The sequence below is a fragment of the Balaenoptera borealis genome, assembly GCF_965194805.1.
Source record: "Balaenoptera borealis genome assembly, chromosome: 8".
NCBI classification, from domain to species: domain Eukaryota; kingdom Metazoa; phylum Chordata; class Mammalia; order Artiodactyla; family Balaenopteridae; genus Balaenoptera; species Balaenoptera borealis.
The window spans coordinates 27763256-27778288 of record NC_138865.1 but is presented as its reverse complement, the minus strand read 5'-3'; the positions used below and the strand labels follow the sequence as shown (position 1 = coordinate 27778288).

Below are 15033 nucleotides of genomic sequence, written 5' to 3'. Positions count from 1 at the left end.
ATCTTTGCTATTGTTTTCTTCATTTCTTTTTCATTTATTTCTGATCTGACCTTTATGATTTCTTTCCTTCTGCTAACTTTGGGGGTTTTTTTTTGTTCTTCTTTCTCTAATTGCTTTAGGTGTAAGGTTAGGTTGTTTATTTGAGATGTTTCTCGTTTCTTAAGGTAGGATTGTATTGCTATAAACTTCCCTCCTAGAACTGCTTTTTCTGCATCCCATAGGTTTTGGGTCGTCGTGTTTTCATGGTCATTTGTTTCTAGGTATTTTTTGATTTCCTGTGATTTCTTCAGTGATCTCTTGGTTATTAAGTAGTGCATTGTTTAGCCTCCATGTGTTTGTATTTTTTTTACAGATCTTTTCCTGTAATTGATATCTAGTCTCATAGCATTCTGGATGGAAAAGATACTTGATACAATTTCAATTTTCTTAAATTTACCAAGGCTTGATTTGTTACCCAAGATATGATCTATCCTGGAGAATGTTCCATGAGCACTTGAGAAGAACGTGTATTCTGTCGTTTTTGGATGGAATGTCCTATAAATATCAATTAAATCCATCTTGTTTAATGTATCATTTTAAGCTTGTGTTTCCTTATTTATTTTCATTTTGGATGATCTGTCCATTGGTGAAAGTGGGGTGTTAAAGTCCCCTACTATGATTGTGTTGCTGTCAATTTCCCCTTTTATGGCTGTTAGTATTTGCCTTATGCATTGAGGTGCTCCTATATTGGGTGCATAAATATCTACAATTGTTATATCTTCTTCTTGGATTGATCCCTTGATCATTATGTAGTGTCCTTCTTTGTCTCTTGTAATAGTTTTTGTTTTAAAGTCTATTTTGTCTGATATGAAAATTGCTACTCCTACTTTCTGTTTCTCCATTTGCATGGAATATCTTTTTCCATCCCCTCACTTTCAGTCTGTATGTGTCCCTAGGTCTGACGTGGGTCTCTTGTGAACAGCATATATACGGGTCTTGTTTTTGTATCCATTCAGCCAGTCTATGTCTTTTGGTTGGAGCATTTAATCCATTTACATTTAAGGTAATTATCGATATGTACATTCCTATTACCATTTTCTTAATTGTTTTGGGTTTATTATTGTAGGTCTTTTCCTTCTCTTGTGTTTCTTGCCTAGAAAAGTTCCTTTAGCATTTGTTGTTAAGCTGGTTGGGTGGTGCTGAATTCTCTTAGTTTTTGCTTGTCTGTAAAGTTTTTAATTTCTCTGTCAAATCTGAATGAGATCCTTGCTGGTAGAGTAATCTTGGTTGTAGGTTTTTCTCCTTCATCACGTTAAATATGTCCTGCCACTCCCTTCTGGCTTGCAGAGTTTCTGCTGAAAGATCAGCTGTTAACCTTATGGGGATTCCCTTATGTGTTATTTGTTGTTTTCCCTTGCTGCTTTTAATATTTGTCCTTTGTATTTAATTTTTGATAGTTTGATTAATATCTGTCTTGGCATGTTTCTCCTTGGACTTATCCTGTATGGGACTCTCTGTGCTTCCTGGACTTGATTAACTATTTCCTTTCCCATATTAGGCAAGTTTTCAACTATAATCTCTTCAAATATTTTCTCAGTCCCTTTCTTTTTCTCTTCTTGTTCTGGGACCCCTATAATTCGAATGTTGGTGTATTTAGTGTCGTCCCAGAGGTCTCTGAAATTGTCTTCAATTCTTTTCATTCTTTTTTCCTTATTCTGCTCCTTGGCAGTTATTTCCACCATTTTGTCTTCCAGCTCACTTATTTGTTCTTCTGCTTCAGTTATTCTATTGTTGATTCCTTCTACTGTATTTTTAAGTTCATTTAGTGTGTTGTTCATCTCTGTTTGTTTGTTCTTTAGTTCTTCTAGGTCTTTGTTAAACATTTCTTGTATTTTCTTGATCCAGCCTCTGTTCTATTTCCGAGATTATGGATCATCTTTACTATCATTAATCTGAATCCTTTTTCAGGTAGGTGGCCTATAAATAAATTTCTTCATTTATTTGGTCTTGTAGGTTTTTACCTCGCTCCTTCATCTGTAACATATCTTTTTGTCATCTTATTTTTTTTTTTTTAGATGGGTGGGATTGTGTTCCTGTCTTGCTGGCTGTTTGGCTTGAGGCTTCCAGCACTGGAGCTTGTAGGCTGTTGGATAAAGCCAAGTTTTGGTGCCAAGATGAGGACCTCTGGGAGACCTCACCCTGATGAATATTCCCTGGGGTCTGAAGTTCTCTGTTAGTCCAGTGGTTCAGACAAGAAGCTCCCACCACAGGAGCTCAGGCCCGACACCTGGTCCATGAACCAAGATCCCACAAGTCATGCGGGGCGGCAAAAAGAAAAAAAAGGAGCAGAACAATAACAAGAGTAAAAAATAAAATAAGATTAGAAATCTGATGTTAGAAAAAATAAAATTATACGTGAAACAACAAATGAGAGGTAAAAGAGAACTACAGTAGCAAAAAAGAGGGGGAAAAAAAGCCAAAAAAGGCCTTGGCTGTGCGGGGCGGAGCTTAGGCAGGGGCGGAGTTTAGCTGGCGAGTGGGGTCTAGGCTTAGGTCCCACGTAGCTGGAAAAGGCTCTGTGGGGGTGAGGGGTGGGGATTAGGCTCAGCGCAGCTGGAGGTGCCCTGGAGTGCCTCTGGCCTCAGAGAGCAGAGGACCAGGCCCGGGACCCTAGCAGGATCCCTGAGCCCGAGTCGGTGGGGGAAATGCTAGGCACATTCTTCCCGATCCTCTCATCCTGGAGAGTCCCTCCCTGTTCACCTCTCCTCTTCTTCTCCCTGCTCCCTCCTACACCTCTAGGACCCGCGTGGCCAGAGGGTTCCCCAGAAGGTGGGGGGACCCGGCCCAGGACCCAAGCAGGCTTCCTGGGGCCCGATAGGGCAGGGGAAACACTAGCCGTGTTCCCACCTGATCCTCTGAACCCCTGAGGGTCCCTCCAGGAATGGGAATGCTTCCCCTCCCCCAGCCACCCCTCAGGGGCACTGGTCCAAACTGGTCTCCACTTCTTCCCACTCACTCCCCACCACATCCTACCTGGTCGATTGGGGGTTCCTGCCATCCCGCTGGGTGTCAAAGTCCTCCACCAGCATGTGGTAGGTGCCCTAGTTGTGGGAAGACGTGAACTCCACGTCCTCCCTCTCCACCATCTTGACTCCACCCCTGAATCAATGGTAATTTAAATACTTCATATATTATATCTTCTTTGACAGAGAAAGAGTTTAAAAAGCAGGAACATCACCAATCAAAACAGTAAAATGCTGCATCCAATTCCAACAAAATCAGAAACATGTCTGTGAATCCTTGCCCATTGTATTTCCAAATTAGCCTGCAGATCCTTCCTAACGCACCAAGTAAAGAACACAAAGTCGCTGGCATAAATATTTGATAGGGCACAGCAAAAAAATCAACTTTACAAGAACTTCAAATGATATATGGTAACAATCATGTCAGAACAAATGATAAAAACAGGAACAATACTGAAGAGTCTAGGTGGAACCAACCCATGTGTTTGTTAAAACTAAGGAGGTAGGGCCTATGTCCAAAACCTAACAGTTGCTATCTCTGGGTGGTAAGGGAAAAGGTCTTTTCTTCATTATTCTTTTCTGTATGTTTCATATGCTCTATATTGAGCATATGCCACTTTTTTAATCAGAAAAAAAAATCTCTTAAAATTTGAGTGGACATCTTTTCATCACGAAGAGATGGGTAGCGGTAGGATGACCTTTGGGCAAATGTGTCCAGATGGAAAAGCCTGGCATAATTGTCATATCTGTTTACCGAGAAATGGTCAGGCCTCTGCTCCTCCCATACGGGGTTGCATGTGATGTGGGAGACCTCCAGCATCTTCTTTCCAGAACTCATCCCGTTGTCCTTGTCCAGTTTGAACTTTTTTTTCTTTACCATGACAGACTTCTTGGGCTTGGGACTGAGGAAGAGCAGAGTGTAGCTCCAGGAGGGCTTCTGGACGTAGAATTTCTAGGTGGAAGAGTCGGGGTTCTCGGCCACGTAGCACAGCCATGCCATCTGAATAAGCGAGGCTGCCACCAGGATCTGCTGGTTGAAATCCTTCTGCCTTTGCTTCTGCTGGACCTTCAGTGCAGAACCAGAGCCTAGAATTCCCACTGGGAGCACAAAGGAGGAGATGGCAAAGACAGAAAAGCAGGAGGCGGTAGTCTTCTAGACCCATGTCTGGGGCACCTTGTTGCCATAGCCAATGGTGGTGACCATGACCACCCCCCCCCCCACCACAGGGCATCGCGTAGCTGCCAAACTCGACTCGGCTGGATTTCTCTTTCATGGTGTCCTTCTTGGCCAGGTACACAAAGTGGGAGGAGAAGATGAGGTCCACGAAGCTGATATACAGGAGTTCCTGGCGGTGGATGGACCATGGAGCCCAGCAGCCCTGGCAGTCAATGTGCAGCATCCTCAGGATCTGGAGGAAGCAGATGTCCCTGATGGCCAAGGTGGCAAACACCTGCCCTTTAGAGCCCACTTAGAGGACAACCATGGAGGCCTTGGCGGCAATGAGGTCAATGATGGAAATGGGTTTCCAGGCAAAGTGCAGCTGGCCCCAGATGTCCCGTACTCGCTGCAGCACCCTGCTGACCAGAGGTGGAGCACTTACTCCATCCCAAAGAACACAACCAGGACAATCTCCATCCAGAAGAGGGTCCCCGTGGCTTGGCAACATACAGCTCGACGGTGGACAGCACTCTGAAGATGTCAGACCAGGACAATGAGGAAGACAAAACACTTCCAGTTGGAGGTGCTGGAGGAAGTTGTAGATGCAGCCCTGGATGTGAGTGTGCATGAGCAGAGGGTGGCGTCCACTGTACACAGAGATGCAACACAAGGGTCGAGGCTCTGGGGCAGCCTTGGGCCAAGGTCAGCAGCAGGGGGCATGGTGGGGTGGGGTGATGAACGTGTAGAGTGCACTGCCAGTGGGGCCACCCTCGGCTAGTTCCACTGAGAATGGGCCCTTCTTGGCCAGCCCCACGCTGTCCTCCCAGGCATCTGGCAGGTGGCCCCTGCCCCAGCACTTCCTCTTGGGCAGGGGCGGGGAGGAGGCTGCAGCCAGGGCCAGGCAGGGTCCACAAGGGCGGGCTGGCATCAGGAGCTGCAGAGTAGTGTGGCCGGCCGCTGCTGTCAGCTGAGCTGTGGGGCTGCTGCCCGCCCAGCCAGGGTGTGAGGGACAGAGCCAGGAAGTCTCAGATGACTTTTTAACTAACAAACTACTGGTCTAAAATGTATTATTTCAGATTAAGTGGGTATCTACCTTATATACTGTTAAGGACAAGGGTTTAAAGAGCTTTTTTAACTCTTTGGACCCAGGAATCCTACATCTTAGAATTAATTAATTGTAGTGAATGCCCAGATCCAGTTTTAGAGCACTCATTCCCCAATTGCCCAGTGTGTTGGCAGACAATAGCTCACAGCTGAGTCTCCCTCCAGGCACTGGCCTTGGCAAAAGGGAGTGCCTCTTCCCAGGAGCAGTTGCATCCAATGGCTGGTCAATGTGGGGTATAAAGGCCTGTCAACCTTACCTTACTTTGGGCAACTCTCAAAGGTTTCTCCTTCAGTCTGCTACAGGCTGGACACTGGCAGTACTACCCAGTGAACTTTTTGCATATTAATCTCCATCCCTGAGTCTATTTCTCAGGGAATCCAACCAAATATTTAAAAATCCATGCAAATAAAAGATGTGTAACAGGCTGAAAATTTTATTAACAAGAAATTGCAAAGCAATCTTAAAGAACTATGAGATATATATATATACCTGAATCTATATCAAAATAAAAAAGATATGGTTGTGCTAGATGAAAGAACTATGAGAATAAACATATAAATTCAACATTCAGAACAATGATATTAAAACAATGTTGTTTCTGGAATGTAAAAAGTTTTTTACCAAAAATAAGAAATGTATCATCTCTTTCAAATTTCAGAGGAGAGAATTTTTCATTGAATGACATTTCAATCTGACTTCTGATCAAAAGAGAAAACTCACCAATGACCTATCAAGGGTCCCATTTCTTCTTTATGGACAGGCTATGTCTTCCATGAGGCTAAAATATAGCTCATCCTCCTTGACCCCTAATCTCTCCACTGACACTCCTTCCACCTCAATGTAGACATAAATTGCTTTTCTTAATTGCTTTCACATTTGCATCTTTAGACCCAATTTACATCTAAGCATCCCACTGGACCATCTTCCATAGCAGAGGCTACTTTATGGGAATTGCTTATGGACTTGTTCTAGCTCTCTTATTAGGTGAAACATTTCTTAATAGTTTATTCACTTTATTTCCTCTAAGCTCTGAAATGAGTCTTGCATAAATTAAACATCAACACCTTCTGGATAAGAGTCAATGAATGAAGTATGAATTACTGAATAAAGGAGAAACTTCTCAAAAAGGGAGTAAGTCACTGAATAGTAGTTAAAAATAGGGTTTTTAAAAAAAAATTTTCAGAAGTGACAATACTTACCCAAGTTTAAATGACAAGGAGAAGCTTGGAAAGAATTAGATTTAATGTACAGGTAAAAGAATACCAGGCATTGGGAAGGAAGGCACCTACATTTCTGAGAAGGGAGGGAAATAAGTTACTTTTCTCCCTATGTCTCAGACCTTCTCTTCCTCTTTAGGCCTTGGTCCTTGGAGGACACTTCCCAATAAAAATATCAAAGGTGGTGCTGCTGCAGGGCCAGCTGGGTTGTCAAGGCTTCTCTCTGCTGATGAGCTCTCACTCACCTGGGCAAGGTTCTCCTGGCATGGCCTTGGTAACCATCCAAGGCTGCCTCTGTTGCTCCAATAAACAGATCACATCTAGCTTAGACATAGAAAAATCCTACTTGCAAGAAAAGAAAAGAAATATGATCAAGCTGTAGGTGTGGCAGAATTCAAGTTCAGTTTTCATCATTGAAGAAGAAAGACGATTACAAGAATAACAAGACGAAAGTGTAAAGGACTTCTGAAGAATGGTATGCAACAGATACCTTTTTCACAACCATACAGTACAGATTATTCCCTCAGTAGCAGAGGCCAGAAATTCAGACAACTCAAAAAATCCACAAAGACAAAGGCATAAATTCCAGATGGTGAATACTGAATGATTTGCAAATAAATGTCCTTACCAATCAAGACCAGGCTGCCATAGTTCTCCAGCATCACATCTCTATATAGATCCTTCTGAGTGGCACCCAGGCAATCCCACTCCTTCTGAGTGAAGTCCACTGCCACATCCTTGAATGCCACCAACCTCTGAAAAAAGTCACCACATACATCACTGGCGAAGTTATAAAGACAAGTTTTCAAGAAATAAAGAGAGATGGAGAAGTCATCATAGAAAGGAGTAGGCACAGGCTGACACTAGAGGCACATGTCTGATAGGATAGGAGCTGGCACCCTCCCTCCTTCTCATTTTAGACACAAGTCTCCTTCAGACAGAAGGGCTGGAAGTGAGCAAATATTGTAAAATGGAGTTTCCCAAATAAATTAAGTAGCAAAAAGCACATAGCTTTGAAGACTAAGAAAACAAACTTGTGGCCTTCATCCATCTTATGTGTATCTTATATTTACATCTTTGAAAGTACAATTTGCACATGATTCAAAAATTTCTTAGAGACTCAGTTTCATCATTATGTCACAATATGTGATCACAAGCATTTTTCTTTGTCAAGACAAATATCCAGTAAACATTTTTATTGCCTGCTATATACAAGACAAATGGTATTTCTTATAGTTAAACCTAACTTAACAATTCTTATACTTTATATTTTACACATTCACATTTGCCCAGACTTCTTAAGGTCTTCACAGATATAAAGCTATTATCTAGTTATCCCATTACATCTCATTAAAAAACTAGTGGAACAAATCAAAGGTGAGAGGGGCCCTCCAGGAGGAGCGGGAGAGGAGCAGAGGGTGTTTTCCCTGCCCACTCAGACACTGGGAGCCTGCTGAACTCCCAGGCCAGTCCCCTGATCTCCAAGGCCTCCCTTCCCCGCAGCTGCATTGGTCCTGGGGGCATAGGAAGGAGGCCGAGGGGAGAACACAAGAGGCAGCTGGGCGGGGCCCTCTGGGAGGAGCAGTAGAGGAGCAGAGGTCATTTGCCCTGGCAACTCAGGCCCAGGAAACATGCTGGGCTCCCAGGTGAGGTCCCCCACCCTCTGAGACCAGGGGTGGGGGGCATGCCTGGGCCCCTTCTGTTCCATTGAGCCTAAGCCCCACCTTCCATGGCCTTTTCCAGCCCTGTGGGTCTTAAACATAGGCCCCGCCCACTGCCCAAACCTCACCCTTGCTTAGGCCCCACCCTCCACAGCCAAGGCCTTCCCCCCCTTTTTTTCTTTTCCCTACTCCTTTTTTTTACTATTCTGGTACTGTTGTACATTCCAGTTGTTGATTCATCTATATTTTTATTTTTATATTCTTTCTAACATATCTGTTTACTAGTCTAATTTTATTTTTTACTTTGTTATTGCTCCCTTTTTTTTTTTGCCACCCCATGGGGCTTGCTAGATTTTGGTTCATGAGCCGGGGGCCAGGCCAAAGCTCCTGTGGTGGGAGCTCCAAGTCCAAACCACTGGACTAACAGAGAACCTCAGACCCTAGGGAATATTCATCAGAGTGAGGGCTCATGGAGGTCTTCATCTCAGCACCAAGAGCCAGCTCTACCTAACAGCCTACAAACTCCAGTGTTGGAAGCCTCAGGCCAAACAACAAGTAAAACAGGAACACAATCCTACTCATAGAAAGAAAAAAAAATGAGATGACAAAAAAATAAGTCACAGATGAAGGAGGAAGGTAAAAACCTACAAGACCAAATAAATGAGGAGGAAATAGGCAATCTACCTAAAAAAGAATTTAGAGTAATGATGGTAAAGATGATCCAGAATCTCAGAAACAGAATGGAGGCATGGATTGAGAAAATACAAGAAATGTTTAATGAAGATCTAGAAGAACTAAAGAAGAAACAAACAGAGATGAACAACATAATAACTGAAATGAAAAATACACTAGAAGAAATCAATAACAGAATAACTGAGGCAGAAGAATGAATAAGTGAGCTGGAAGACAAAATGGTGGAAATAACTGCCAAGGAGCAGAATAAGGAAAAAAGAATGAAAAGAATTGAAGACAATTTCAGAGACCTCTGGGATGACACTAAATGCACCAACATTCGAATTATAGGGGTCCCAGAACAAGAAGAGAAAAAGAAAGGGTCTGAGAAAATATTCAAAGAGATTATAGTCAAAAACTTTCCTAACATGGGAAAGGAAATAGTCACCCAAGTCCAGGAAGCACAGAGAGGCCCATACAGGTTAAGCCCTAGGAAAAACACACTGAGACACATATTAATCAAAGTAACAAAAATTAAATTCAAAGAAAAAATATTAAAAGCAGGAAGGGAAAAACAAAAAATAATGTACAAAGGAATCCCCATGAGGTTATCAGCTGATTTTTCAGCAGAAACTCTGCAGGTCAGAAGGGAGTGGCAGGATATACTTAAAGTGATGAAAGAGAAAAACCTACAACCAAGAATACTCTACCCAGCAAGGATCTCATTCAGATTCGGTGGAGAAACCAAAAGCTTTCCAGACATCCAAAGCTAAGAGAATTCAGCACCACCAAACCAACTTTACAACATATGCTAAAGAAACTTCTCTAGGTGGGAAACACAAGAGAAGAAAAAGACCAACAAAAACAAACACAAAACAACTAAGAAAATGATAATAGGAACATACATATCGATAATAACCTTGAATATAAATGGATTAAATGCCCCAACCAAAAGACACAGACTGGCTGAATGGATACAAAAACAAGACCCATATATATGCTGTCTATAAGAGACCCACTTCAGATCTAGGGACACCTACAGACTGAAAGTGAAGGGGGGCAAAAGTATTCTGTGCAAATGGAAATCAAAAGAAAGCTGGAGTAGCAATACTTGTATCAGATAAAATAAACTTTGAAATAAAAACTGTTATAAGAGATAAAGAGGGACACTACATAATTATCAAGGGATCAATCAAAGAAAAAGACATAACAATTATAAATATTTATGCAGCCAACATAGGAGCACCTCAATACATAAGGCAAATGTTAACAACCACGAAAGAAGAAATTGACAGTAACACAATAATAGTGGGGGACTTTAACGCCCCAGTTACACTAATGGACAGATCATCCAAACAGAAAATTAAAAAGGAAACACGAGCTTTAAATGACACAATAGATCAGATAGTTTTAGTTGATATTTATAAAACATTCCACCCAAAAGTGGCAGAATACACTTTCTTCTCAAGTGCACACGGAATATTCTCCAGGATAGATCACACCCTGGGTCAGAAATCAAGCCTTGGAAAATTTAAGAAAAGTGAAATCGTATCAAGCACCTTTTCTGATTAGAAATCAATTACAGGGAAAAAACTATACAAAACATGAACACTTGGAGACTAAACAGTGTGCTACTAAATAGCTAAGAGATCACTGAAGAAATACATAGAAACAAATGAACAAAAACACGACGACTCAAAACCTATGGGATGCAGCAAAAGCAGTTCTAAGAGGGAAGTACAGAGCAATTCAATCTCACCTCAAGAAAAAAGAAAAATGTCTAATAAACAATCTAACCTTACACCAGAGCAAGTAGAGAAAGAAGAACAAAGAAAACCCAAAGTCAGTAGAAGGAAAGAAATCATGAAGATCAGAGCAGAAATAAATGAAATACAGACGAAGAAAACAATAGCAAAGATCAATAAAACTAAAATCTGGTTCTTTGAGAAGATAAACAAAATTGATAAACCATTAGCCAGACTCATTAAGAAAAAAAGGGAAAGGATGCAAGTCAATAAAATTAGAAATGAAAAAGGAGAAATCACAACTGACACCGCAGAAATAGAAAGGATTACAAGAGACTACTACAAACAACTATATGTCAATATAATGGACAACCACGAAGAAATGGACAAATTCTTGGAAAGGTACAATTTCCAAGACTGAACCAGGAAGAAGTAGAAACAGACTTATCACACGGAATGAAATTGAAACCGTAATTAAAAACCTTCCAAAAAACAAAAGCCCAGGACCAGATGGCTTCACAGGCAAATTCTATCAAACATTTAGATAAGAGCTAACACCCATCCTTCTCAAACTCTTCCAAAAAATTGTGGAGGAAGGCACACTCCCAAACTCATTCTATGAGGCCACCATCACCCTGATACCAAAACCAGAAAAAGATATCACAAAAAAAGAAAATTATAGACAAATATCACTGATGAACATAGATGCAAAAATCCTGAAGAAAATACTAGCAAACAGAATCCAACAACACATTCGAAGGATCATACACCATGATCAAGTGGGATTATCCCAGGGATGCAAGGATTCTTCAATATATGCAAACCAATCAATGTGATACACCACATTAACAAAGTAAGGAATAAACACCATATGATCACCTCAATAGATGCTGAAAAAGCTTTTGACAAAATTCAACACCCATTTATGATAAAAACTCTCAAGAAAGTGGGCATAGAGGGAACCTACCTCAACATAATAAGGGCCATATATGACAAACCTACAGCAAGCATCATACTCAATGGTGAAAAACTGGAAGCATTTCCACTAAGATCAGGAACAAGACAAGGATGTCCACTCTCGCCACTCTTATTCAACATAGTTTTGGAAGTCCTAGCCATGGCAATCAGAGAAGAAAAAGAAATAAAAGGAATCCAAATTGGAAAAGAAGAAGTAAAACTGTCACTGTTTGCAGATGACATGATACTATACACAGATAATGCTAAAGATGCCACCAGAAAACTACTAGAACTAATCAATGAATTTGGTAAAGTTGCAGGATACAAAATTAATGCACAGAAATCTCTGGCATTCTTATACACCAACAAAGAAAAATCAGAAAGAGAAATTAAGGAAACAATCCCATCTACCATCACTACAAAAAGAATAAAATACCCAGGAATAAACCTGCCTAAGGAAGCGAAAGACTTGTACTCAGAAAACTATAAAACCCTGATGAAATAAATCAAAGATGACATAAACAGATGGAGAAATATACCATGTTCTTGGACTGGAAGAATCAATATTATGAAAATGACAATACTACCCAAAGCAATCTACAGATTCAATGCAATCGCTATCAAATTACCAATGGCATTCTTCACAGAATTAGAACAAAAAATTTACAATTCACATGGAAACACAAAAGAGCCCAAATAGCCAAAGAAATCTTGAGAAAGAAAAATGGAGTTGGAGGAATCAGGCTCCCCAACTTCAAACTATACCATAAAGCTACAGTAACCAAGACAGTGTGGTACTGGCACAAAAACAGAAATATAGATCTATGGTACAGGATAGAATGCCCAGAGATAAACCCACGTATATATGGTCACCTAATTTACAACAAAGGAGGTAAGAACATACAATGGAGAAAAGACCGCCTCTCCAATAAGTTGTGCAGGGAAACTGGATACCTACATGTAAAAGAATGAAATTAGAATACTACCTCACACCATACACAAAAATAAACTCCAAATGGATTAAAGACCTAAATGTAAGACCTGACACTATAAAACTCTTAGAGGAAAACATAGGAAAAACCCTTTGACATAAACCACAGCAAGATCTTTTTTGACCCACCTCCTAGAGTAATGGAAATAAAAACAAAAATAAACAAATGGGACTTAATTAAACCTAAAAGCTTTTGCACAGCAAAGGAAACCATAAACAAGACAAAAAGACAACCCTCAGAATGGGAGAAAATATTTGCAAATGAAACAACAGACAAAGGATTAATCTCCAAAATATACAAACAGCTCATGGAGCTCAATATCAAAAAAACAAGCAATCCAATCCAAAAATGGGCTGAAGACCTAAATAGACATTTCATTAAGGAAGACATACCGATGGCCAAGAGGCACATGAAAAGATGCTCAACGTCACTAATTATTAGAGAAATGCAAATCAAAAGTACAATGTGGTATCATCTCACACCAGTCAGAATGGCCATTATCAAAAAATCTAGAAACAATAAACGCTGGAAAGGGTGTGGTGAAAAGGGAACCCTCCTGCACTGTTGGTGGGAATGTAAATTGATACAACCACTATGGAAAACAGTATGGAGTTTCCTTAAAAAACTAAAAATAGAACTACCATATTTCCCAGCAATCCCACTACTGGGCATGTTCCCTGAGAAAACCATAATTCAAAAAGAGACATGTACCACAATGTTCATTGCAGCACTATTTACAACAGCCAGGACATGGAACCAACTTAAATGTCCATCAACAGATGAATGGATAAAGAAGATGTGGCACATATATACAATGGAATATTACTCAGCCATAAAAAGAAACGAAATTGAGATTTTTGTAGTGAGGTGGATGGACTTAGAGTCTGTCATACAGAGTGAAGTAAATGAGAAAGAAAAACAAATACCGTATGCTAACACATATATATGGAATCTAAAAAATAAAAAAATGGTACTGATGAACCTAGTTGCAGGGCAGGAATAAAGATGTAGACATAGAGAATAGATTTGAGGACATGGGGTGGGAGGGGGAAGCTGGGGTGAAGTGAGAGTAGCATCGACATGTATACACTACCAAATACTGAATGTAAAATAGTTAGCTGGTGGGAGGCAGCCTCATAGCACAGGGAGATCAGCTCGGTGTTTTGTGGTGACCTAGAGAGGTGGGATAGGGAGGATGGGAGGGAGGCTTAAGAGGGAGGGGATATGGGGACATATGTATGCACATGGCTGATTCACTTTGGTGTACAACAGAAACTAACACAGTACTGTGAGGCCATTATACTCCAATAAATCTGTTAGAAAAAACAAAACCAAACAAACAGAAAAACTGAATTACCAGTTCTTAACCTTTATATTTTAGACATTTAGATTTGCCCAGACTTCTCAAGGTCTTCACAGATGGAAAGCTATTACCTAGTTATCCCATTACATCTTATTAAAAAAACTAGTGGAAAAAATCAAACTTTCTTACACACAGACCCATGTGGTGATTCACCACAGCCTTATTAAGCCATAGTTTTGTGAAAGGAGGCTTTAATATTTCCCATGAGGGAATATGCTCTATCTGCATTCCTGACTGAAAACTGGACAAATGAGAGATATCTAATAATCTGTCAACTGGTCACTCAAGGACAGACTGGGAGGAAGAGGACTTAGGGAAGGCAATCATGACAATGGCAGATCTGGGAGTACATTCCTGGAAGACACTCCAGTACCTATTTTCAGGACAAATAATAAAACATAGGAACTGAAAAAATTCAGGAAGTGACAATTCGAACTCACATGAGCCATAGCTTTCAGAATTTCAAGACTGATCTGTCTTTTGGGTGATTGTCCTGAGATGGCAGAGCTGGATAGAAAAAAAGAATTCAGTAGAGACCAGGCTTTCCTCAGAGAAGTCAAAGTGAGTATTACAATTACCTGTTCTCCTCATCCCTCCTTCCTTCCACATACATATTAACTGAGGGAGTTCTAAGAAACCACATACACAGCTCCATCCTAAACTCGAAGAACTTGGCTATAGCAGGAATGACAATCTTACTCAGGTGCTTTAGCAAAATGTCTTCATTCTAACCTCCCAAAGGAAGTTTCTTGAACATCCAAGTTCCTAGACCTTTAACTCTGTTTAAAATCCCTCAGTGATTATTTTTATATATTGCCTATAAATTACGGTTGTTTTCACTAACAGGTTGGTCAGAACATCCAAGTACCTCATTACAATATGTGGAAATGCCTTCTTTTGCCTTATTTTTTCTTAACTGTGTTATTTTGGAGATCATTTTACATTGATGCATTAAATGCTACTTTATTCTTATTTTAGTTATTGAATTTTCCATCTTGAAAATGACCCATAATTTATTTAACTAGCTGCCTAATAATCAATATTTAGATTATTTCCAAGCAACTGCTATTTATTTTACATTGTATGATCCACAAATGAATCTGTATGATAACATCCATAAGTGGAAATGAAGGGTGTGTGTAATACAAATTTTGACACAA

At 40.5% G+C, this 15033-nt stretch overlaps 1 protein-coding gene across 1 annotated transcript in view; it reads right to left on the bottom strand.

Annotated features, from left to right (window-relative positions):
- LOC309633809 (uncharacterized protein) overlaps positions 1-15033 on the bottom strand; it is a gene marked incomplete at its 5' end in the record, with an annotated part of 240066 nt that overhangs the window by 209200 nt on the left and 15833 nt on the right. The window contains one exon of the mRNA XM_082403055.1: positions 7112-7238. Coding sequence (XP_082259181.1) covers positions 7112-7238 — 127 coding nt within the window. The remainder of the gene's footprint in view (positions 1-7111; positions 7239-15033) is intronic.